The sequence below is a fragment of the Zea mays genome, chromosome 10 (genome assembly GCF_902167145.1).
Source record: "Zea mays cultivar B73 chromosome 10, Zm-B73-REFERENCE-NAM-5.0, whole genome shotgun sequence".
NCBI classification, from domain to species: domain Eukaryota; kingdom Viridiplantae; phylum Streptophyta; class Magnoliopsida; order Poales; family Poaceae; genus Zea; species Zea mays.
The window spans coordinates 105,381,742-105,391,854 of NC_050105.1; the positions used below are offsets into that span (position 1 = coordinate 105,381,742).

At 43.4% G+C, this 10,113-nt stretch overlaps 1 protein-coding gene across 1 annotated transcript; it reads left to right on the forward strand.

Moving 5' to 3' along the window:
* The first annotated feature begins 8,565 nt into the window (after window positions 1-8,565).
* LOC109943197 (metal tolerance protein 1-like) lies at window positions 8,566-9,775 on the forward strand. The gene is made up of 2 exons (XM_020546128.2): window positions 8,566-8,657; window positions 9,308-9,775. Exons 1-2 carry the CDS (start codon window positions 8,640-8,642, stop codon window positions 9,677-9,679), a joined length of 390 nt encoding a protein of 129 aa, XP_020401717.1. The 5' UTR covers window positions 8,566-8,639; the 3' UTR covers window positions 9,680-9,775.
* Window positions 9,776-10,113: the final 338 nt, after the last annotated feature.

The following is a 10,113-nucleotide window of genomic DNA, read 5'->3' on the forward strand; positions in this document are numbered from 1 at the left end:
GTCCTTGCACTTTTCCTTTTGAATTGTCTCCAAATGTGATTTTATCTTGACCATCAACATTCTCATCTAGTGAGGTGAACATCCGTGGGTTGCCTGTCATATGTTGTGTGCATTCACTGTCAATAACCCAATGACTCCCACCGGTCTTGTAGTTCACCTACATTCACAGACAATTCAAGCTTGAGTTTTGAGGGCCCTATATTGCATAGGACCAGTGACTCTCTCAATTAAGGACTTTGCCACCCAGATTTGTCTAGGTCTACTCTTATTTGGTGGACCTAGGAATGTAACCTTAACCTTTCCATTTGCAACCTTTCTTAGAACATAGTGAGCATTGAAAGCAAATGGTCTTGAGTGCTTAGGCAAGGGAGTTGGTGGTTTAGCTTTGCAGTTGTGGGCAAAATGACCTTCATTTCCACACTCAAAGCATTTGATAGGCTTGTGAGTCTGCTTTGGCTTGCATTGAGTGATAGCTTTCTTTTGCACAAAAGCATTGTATCCAATAACACTCTTGTTATTTTTCATAACAGTGTTCATAAGCAGCTCATTTTGGATGTATTGACCCTTGTTGAACTTTTGCACACTTGTTGCAAGATGTTCATTTTCACTTTTTAGTTTCTTGACCTCATTCTTAAGCCTTTGATTATCCACTGCCAACTCATTGTTGAAATCATTGTTCTCAATAGCAACTTTTCCTCTAGTAGTTGCATCAGTCAAGTAATTCTTCAATTTTTGGTTGTCTAAAGTCAGGACTTCAACTTTTTCAGTCAATTCAGCATGTAGACTAGTTTGCTCTTCTTGAATCAAATCATCACATGAGGTTGCTACATCAAACTTAACAACAGGGTTAATAGCCTCATGTGTTTTGCAAGATAAAAGTTCATTTTCAACAAGAAGATTGTCATGATCACATTTAATTTGAGTATAGTCTTCCTTGATCTTTACTAGTCTATTTTGCAACTCCCTATTAGCTTCATTTAATTTGTCATATTTTTCCTTAGCATCTTTTAGGGAGTTTGTGAGCTCATTTATAGTTGATGACATAGTTTTATTCTCTTCTTTTATTTCATCACTAGCCTTTATAACTATGTCATACTTGGCATTTAAAGATTCATTTTCATTTTTCAACCTATCACATTTAGCTTTTGACTTTCTAATGATTTGAGTATATTCTTTAAGTAAGTCAGCTAACTCATCATATGAAGGTGAAGCAAATTCCTCATCACTATCACTATCACTATCATCAGCAATATTAATATCATTTTGTACCTTCCGTTCACCCCTAGCCATGAGGCATAGGTGAGAAGTGGATGATGGCGATGATGGTGGTGAAGAGAAGTCCCCGGCGATGGCCGCAACTTTTTCATCATTCTCTTCTTCACTTGAAGAAGACCCACTTGATGATTCGATGTCGGTGAGCCAGTCGCCAACAATATGTGCCTTTCCATTCTTCTTCTTGTGGAACCTCTTTTGCTTCCCATCCTTTCTCTTGAAGAATTTCTTTTCCTTCTTTTCATCATCGCTGTCATCTTCTTTCTTGCCCTTGAACTTGTTCTTCTTGGGCTTGTTGCATTGATGAGCAAGATGACCAAGCTCACCACAGTTGTAGCAGTCCATCTCAGAAATGGGCTTTCTTTTGTTGGAAAAGAACTTCTTCTTTCTTGAATCAAATTTGATGCCTTCTCTATTTAGCTTCTTCAACATCTTGGTGGTCTTCCTTACCATCAAGGCAATGTTTGCATCAAGGTCATCATCACTTGAGGATTCTTCCTCAACTTGTATTTTTGCTTTTCCTTTTCTTTCATGATTTGCTTTGAGAGCCAAATCCTTTCTTTTGGAAGATGATTCTTCTTTGTCGTTGATGTGCATGTACATTTCATGGGCATTGATCTTTCCCAAAATTTGTGTAGGTGTGGTAACTGAAAGATCCATTTGATGTAGCACAGTGACAATGTGTCCATATTTGTCTATTGGGAGTACACTGAGAATCTTCCTCACAACATCCGGTTGTGAGATTTGAGTAAGCCCCAATCCATTGACTTCCTCTACAAGAATATTAAGTCGTGAGTACATAGCGTTTGCATTTTCATTAGTAAGCATTTCAAAGGAATTTAACTTTCGCATGGCTATGTGATATCTTTCCTCACGTTCACTTCTAGTTCCTTCGTGTAGAGCACAAATGTCCATCCACAAATCATGAGCATTTTTATGATTCCTTACTCTATTGAACACGTCTTTGCAAAGGCCTCTAAAAAGGGTGTTTTTGGCCTTAGCATTCCATTTCTCATAATTGAACTCATCACCTACAAGATTTGTGGGATCTCTAGGTTCGGGGAACCCTTGTGTGGCGGCTTTAAAGACACCAATGTCTATAGCCTCTAAGTATGCTTCCATACGAATTTTCCAATAAGGAAAATCGTCACCATCAAAAACGGGAGGAGGTCCATCCCCACCGGACATCGCAACTCTAGCGGTTAGGCTAATCTATGAGCAACAAGGCTCTGATACCAATTGAAAGGATCACGATGCCCAAGAGGGGGGTGAATTGGGCTTTTCTAAAAATCAACACTAATTAAAACCTAAGCAAGAGCTAAGCAAGAGCCCAACTTCACCCCAACAACTAGCACTAAGAATATAAAACTAGAAATGCAACAAAGCTAAGATAATACTTCAAATACTTGCTAAACAAATACACAAGATAAAGTGCTTGAATTAAGTGCGGAATGTAAAGCAAAGTTTAGAAGACTCCTCCAATTTTTCCCGAGGTATCGAAGAGTCGGCACTCTCCACTAGTCCTCGTTGGAGCACCCGCGCAAGGGTATCGCTCCCCCTTGGTCCTCGCAAGAACCAAGTGCTCACTACGAGATGATCCTTTGCCACTCCGGCGCGGTGGATCCCTCGAGACCGCTTACAAACTTGAGTCGGGTCACCAACAAGATCTTCACGGTGATCACCGAGCTCCCAACGCCACCAAGCCGTCTAGGTGATGCCGATCACCAAGAGTAACAAGCCGTAGACTTTCGCTTGACCAAGAGAAGCCTAATGCAAGTGTTGTGTGCTCTAGGTGGCTCTCACTAGCGCTAATGAGGAACAAACGCGGATTATGATTCTCTAATCTCCTCACTAGGCTTTTGGTGCTTGCAATGCTCTAGCAATGTGCTGGAATAAATGTGGAGTGCAAGACATTGAATATGGTGGGTGGAAGGGGTATAAATAGCCCTCATCCACCAACTAGCCGTTACAGGCAACTCACTGCGCAATGACGCACCGGACAGTCCGGTGCGCCACCGGTGCGCCAACGGTGCGCCACCGGTGCTCCAACGGTTGTTTCCAACGGCTAGTTCTGACAGCTAGCCGTTGGACTCATGGCACACCAGACAGTGAACAGTTCACTGTCCGGTGCACACCGGACAGTCTGGTGCGGTGTCCGGTGCGCCACTAAAATTCAATTATGAAACCTGCGCTCTCAGGTTTCTGCGGAGGGAAAGCCTCTGCCGCGGACCAGCCTGGCCCCACCTGGCAGAGGGTGCACCGGACAGTCCGGTGCACACCGGACAGTCCGGTGCCCCAGGGCCAGAAACCCTAACTCTTGTTTTTCAGCTGATTTTCAAGTCGGTTTTCGCTCTAACTTGTGTGTGAGTTCTAGGGTGACACCTAGCACTGTATATGAGTGTGATTGTGCACCAACACTTCACTAGAACTCTCTTGGTCAAACTACTCATCGACAACCCCTCTTTATAGTACGGCTAAAAGAGAATAAAAGACCTAACTAAATCGCGAGTGTCCACATCTCCTTGACACTCGGTCTCCGTAGACCTTCACCTTTTGTTTCGTCGTTTTAGCCGTCGCTTTGAGTTCTTATCTCCGGGATTGTTTTCACCGTTGTAGTACTTCTACCTGTCATGCGACCTAACTTACCATTTGTCTCTGCAAAACACACGTTAGTCACATATAATATTACGTTGTCATTAATCACTAAAACCAACCAGGGGCCTAGATGCTTTCAGAAAGGTTTTCTCTAAAAACATAGATCACAAATTAGAGCTAATTCTCACCTTATGCTTCCATTCTCATCTTAACCCATCTCAAGAGAAAAGCACCTTACCCAAGAAGATACCGGGAAGCTTACCCTTGAAGCCTGGAACAAGCTACAGAAGAAACCAGTCCAGCCGCTCAGTCAAAAGGACCGACTGTGAGAATCAAAGCACTGGCCGTGAGTCAAAGTAAACAGGAAAAGAGGACAAAAGGAGTTATTACCATACAGAGAGGCAAAGATTCTTGGAACCAGAGACCACAAACATCTGGGTCATTGACCCCACCACTCACTCGTGCCCCCCGCACGTGTGCCCGCCTCCGTGCGCACTACCACCACCCCACGCCCCCTTTGTAGCGCACTACCGCCACCCACACCCCCTTTTGCAGCGCACCCACCGCCATCGTCGCCGGCAACAGGCCCCCCTTCCCTTTGTCGCACCTGCTGCCTCGTGTCACCTACTCCATCACCGCCACTCCGCACCTGAACACCCACACTCGCCTATAAAACCCCCCACCAGCTCCCTCAACTCCCATCTCGCTCAAAGCAAAGCACACTCCAGATAAATCCCCTCTATCATAATCGCAAGCAACCCCATTTCCCTCTCCCTCGCCCCTAAGATCACAATGCTTGGTGATTCTTGGGTTGAAGACGGTTGTACATGGTTCAACATCTTCAGTTTCCTCCTCTGTATGATGGTAATACTCTTTGATAGAATCCTCCAGTGGGAAGAGCAAAGAGAAAGAAAGGGTCAGTGAAAAGAAGATAGTGAAAAGAAGATGAGAAGAAGGTTCTCCCAGAATCAACCCTGTGACAGTCATCTCTCTGCAGCCTGGTCAAGCAGCAACAGCAGAAGAAGGATCTGTAACACCCTTGTTATGAGGTACTTCAAGGAGTTCAAATCCCCAAGATTCAAGAGTTCTACCCTCATTCTTTTTAAGTGGGGTAGTGTTCCAGTAAGGTTCCTGCTGTGGAGAAAAAGAAGAAGGCCTGTAGCAAGCTTGTCGAGGACCAGATCATCAGAGCATATAAAGTTTTTGGATGAGAAGTGGTCACCCAAGTTCCGTTGATGAAGCACCAGAAGACCAATCAAGGAAGGAATCCATGTGGGAGTTTGCAAGAGAAAGGTTTGTGTGTTGGCATCGATGCTTCTTCAATAAGCTAGTTGCCAAGCGAAAGCCAGAAGCCTGAAGATGATCTTGACTAGCCAGAATCAGCGTTTGCAATCAGCAACCGGATGCTCCTGAAAGGCCAGATTTTGTTGAAGTTCCATCTCCTCGAAGAGTTGCAAAGTGAAGATATGTAGCTGAAGTAAAGCTATACCCATAACCCTTCTAAGCCGAATCTCGAGGACGAGATTCCTTTTAAGTGGGGTAGATTTGTAGCATCCCAAAATTTCAAATTCTGAAAATTTCTCAAACTCCCTCTAAATTCAAAATGAATTTCAAATTTCATTTCAAAAAGTTTGTTTGCGAGTGATATCAACAAATAAAGTATAGTGGTCTATATTCTCTCCAAAAATACTCCTCAAAATATCCTACAAATACTTCCCCAGAGATCCCCTCTAATTCCTTTCAGAAATACTACCCAAATATTCCACCGATATATCTCCAAGTATTTTCTTCCTAAGAAATACCTTCAGAATCATTTTTCAAGCCCCCACAAATATTTTCTTCATAACTTTCTTCATGCTCATACGTATATGTATGCCTCCGGTGTCATACGGTGAGCTCTACAAGCTAATTACACTCATATAAGACAAATTCATGCTAATCTCCCACTAATCCTCTCATCCTCCCACTAATCCTCTCATCCCTCCCCCTAATCCCCTCACCATGGCTATAAATAGAGGGGCAAGGGCCTTCTCTCATCCCACCCCAAGCCATTTCATGGCAACTCTCCCCCCCCACACACACCCACTCCATGTTCCACACAAGCACACACTAGCACAAGGATCGTTCGGTCGTTCTTCGATCGTTCGTCCCCCTGTTCTTAGTTTGTTCGTTCGTTCGTCCGATCGTCCGATCGTTCATGGTTCGTTCGTCCGATCGTTCGATCGTTCGTCCGTTCGTTCGTCCAAATAATCTTTTTCCTGCCGTTATGCTGCCGAAATTCCGATCGTTCGTTCGTCCGATCGTTCATGGTTCGTTCGTCCGTTCGTCCGATCGTTCGATCGTTCGTTCGTTCGTTCGTCCAAATAATCCTTTTCCTGCCGTTATGCTGCCAAAATTCTGATCGTTCGTTCGTTCGATCATTCGATCGTTCATCGTTCGTTCATACGAACTATTCACCATCACTATTTTACCTTTACTATTTACCGTTACTATTTACTGTTACTATTTACCGTTACTATTTACCGTTACTATTTACCGTTACTATTTTCCGTTATTATTTTACCGTCACTATTTTCCATTATTATTTTACCGTCACTATTTATCGTAACTATTTACCGTCACTATTTTACCGTTACTATTTACCGTCACTATTTTTACCGTTACTATTTACCGTCACTATTTACCGTATCTATTCATCGATCATCCGATCACCCCAAATTTCAACTACTCATCCATCATGCTGTCCAGTCCACCTAAGACCAGCCAGACCCATATTCCAGTTATACAAACTCCGGTGACTATGATTTTCCTTCCAGTAGGAACTTCCCATCTGGTCACCCATCCTAGGTTTCTCCAAGTTGAGCACGCTTAACTTGAGATTCCTTCGAACCAGGCTTCCAAACTCAGACTCCAATAATTCTCGTTTCTAAATTCTTATCAAACTATTCCCTATCCAACCATGTCATCCCTTAAGCATGGTTCATATTCCAGAAAACTCCCAAAATACTCTCGTCCCATATTCTGCCTATAACTCTCCTGTTCATACTAAGTTAGACGATTCATTCGTCACTATTCTCACCAACAGTGAACTTCACTGTGCTACACCACGTACACCCAGCTATAAATACACCTAGCTACCCTCTCCATTTCCACACACACTCAACACCCTCAGCCAAGGAAAACACCCCACCCACTCAGTTACTCCGCTCTGCCGGCTACACGCATAGCGTCGCTTTGCCTCCAGTCCACCCTCCTGTTATCGGAGCGTTCGTGTCGTCTCGTGGAGGCCATATCTGCAAGTCTACGCCAGGCGGTGGAGCCAGAAGCCAGTTCCGCGAGCTCTCCTTCCCCTTCGCCGAATAAGCACGACAAGCTCACTGGATCCCTTTGATGCATAAATTACCTATGCTTTTCAACCACAACCCTCAGCCTGTTATTTTATGCATGATATGATTTTGAGACAAGTTATTATGGCCACCCAGCCGCTTGCCGCTATCAATCCCTGATATATTTGTTACAAATGATTTGAGAAAAGGTGTGAGTTTTCAAAAGAAAATGCTTTTCAAAATGTGTATGATGAAGAGTTTTCACCCTTATCACCTTGTGAGTGGGATAATCAGGGACTCCCTGGTTTAGGGGAGGGCCTAAGGTGATGGCTCGGCTGGTTTAGGCGTGAGCAGAAGGATTGTCCCCTCGTATAAGGACCGGTTTGTCATCTTTCACTACCTGTACTCATGATAAGTACAACCACTCGAGACTGTGTGGGCAGTCACTCAATCTGAACTCGTACGGTCCAACCCCAGGGTTATGAAGGCTGGGGAGCACTGGGAGGATAAGGAGGGGGAATGTTTTGTCCGGTTTGGACATGGTGGTGGCCTGACTCCTTCCGGTATAACCGTTAAGGTTAGGACGTGCGAGGAAAGAAAGAGATTCGGCATTCGGGTCTCACGACGGTGAGATCGCAGAAACCGGACTAGTGGGTAAAGTGTACACCTCTGCGCAGAGTTTGAAAACCTATTCGAATAGTCCGTGTCCACAGGAATGGACGAGTCTGGTATGGTATGACAATTAATGTTTTGTTTTCATAAAAGGCTGTGTTTGAGAAAAATGGTTTTTAAAAGGTTCGGCGGTTGAGCCGTGAGCTATGGTGGACGGGAAGTCCAGTAGCTGTTTTTGAAAAGGAAAACCAGTGGGAAACTGCTGAGATACCTGGATGGTTTAGTCCAGGGGATTTTGTTATAACACTGAAAAACTTCCTGCTCCTTTGGGAGAGGATGCGCTTTGCAAAATACAAAATGTTTTACAAAACAACCCTGCATAAAATATTGCTGTTTCTGCAAAATATCCTGAGCTCAAGATATTCCATGCATTATATCTGATTTCCCCATTCCGCGGGTGAAGGTGGGCTGCTGAGTACGTTTGTACTCACCCTTGCTTATTTATTTTTTTTCAGAAAAAGGAGATCGGGTAAGAGTTACGCCTGTTCCCAACCTTGCCTGTGGCTGTTGGACCGCTGATTTGCTTCGCTGCGTATATCGGGCTGCTTCAGCCCTACTCTGATGATATGTCCCGAGTTGTGGACCAACTCTTAAAGTTGTTCGTCACCTTTATAGGTTTGTCGTTTAAGAAGATCTGTAATCATCTGATGTATAAATGTGTTTACTAGCCTCCTGGGACTAGTAATTGTATCACATTTGAGTCCCAGAGGATTGGGGACGCTTCAACCGTCCATTTGAAAAGTGTGATTACATCGCAAGGATTGCTAATGAGATATGTTGCAAGAAGCTAGAGTATGTACTCGAGAAGTTGGATACAATGCAACAACTCTTTTCCCCTGCTGTTCTGTTATTTTCTCAGTTCCCTTATTTGGAACTTGATATGATCAACATGGATCTGCTACTACTGTATGTTTCAATGGATCACAAAGCACATGATTGGTTTCCTGCTTCAGCATAGTCTAACTCGTATCAGTGAACCAGGCCCAAATAGCCAGCATATGTACATGTAATAGCAATTTGATTGGTTGCTTGTTTTCATTCAGCCATGATAGAGAGTGACGTGTCAACGTTGACCTGTTTAAGTTCTGTCAAACTACTCAGCAATATGCATATTGTGTTATTGAGGACCATTCTTTGTGTGAATCTTTCTTGAAGAGTTCCTTTTTCCTTGCAAGCAATTGCCTTGGCCATACATGAACTGACATTTTTCAATATTGAACTCTAGCTTGTTTTGAGATTTTTACTATCATGACAGTGCTACTCTTCTTACAGTTTTGCTCCTTTAGTGGCACAAATAGATTGCCTGCCTCTTCAATTTCCACACCAGCTGTAGCAAGAATTGAAATGCATATAACATTTTTTCTTAGACTGTGACATTTCAGCTATGCATCTATCATCGTCTTTGTTGATGTGTATTAATTTTATTTTTATCTTACTTTCAGATGGAAAACCATAATCCATTACATTCTCAGATTGCTGAAGTGAAAATGGACATCTCAGCATCAGCTTCTGTTGCAGCAGGGAACAAATTTTGCAAGGGTGCTGCATATTATTTCTCTGATTCCAGTAACTCCTCGAAAGATGCCAAGGAGAGATCCACGTCCATGAGGAAGCTTATAATCACAGTTATCCTTTGCATCATATTCATGATGGTGGAAGTAGTCGGGGGCATCAAAGCAAACAGTCTTGCCATCTTAACTGATGCGGCACACCTTCTTTCTGATGTGGCAGCATTTGCCATTACCGTTATTCTCTTTCTGGGCTGCTGGATGGGAAGCAACACCACAGCAGTCATATGGGTTCTTCTAGATTGAGATTCTTGGTGCCTTGGTCTCCATTCAGCTCATATGGCTATTTGTTGGCGTACTGTTATATGAGGCTATTGTAAGGCTCATTAACGAGAGTGGCGATGTGCAGGGCTCCCTCATCTTTAACGAGAGTGGCGATGATTCCTGGGATTGCACGAGGGGGAGGACGGGTAGAAACACGGTGCACTTGTGAACGCCTACAATAGGGTCTTATAGAGTAGTAATAGATTTGTGAGTCGTCGCAACGCACAGACACCTAACTATCATGTATATAGGTCTGCATGATATTGATGGTTGCAATGTAGTGGTGAAACGGGTAGATTAAAATAACAAAATTTATATGTACAGGCAGGATCACCAATGGATTACAAAATCTTCTCATAACAATGTAACACATTTATATATAAGTTATCATGATATTATATGTTCCCGTTGCAACG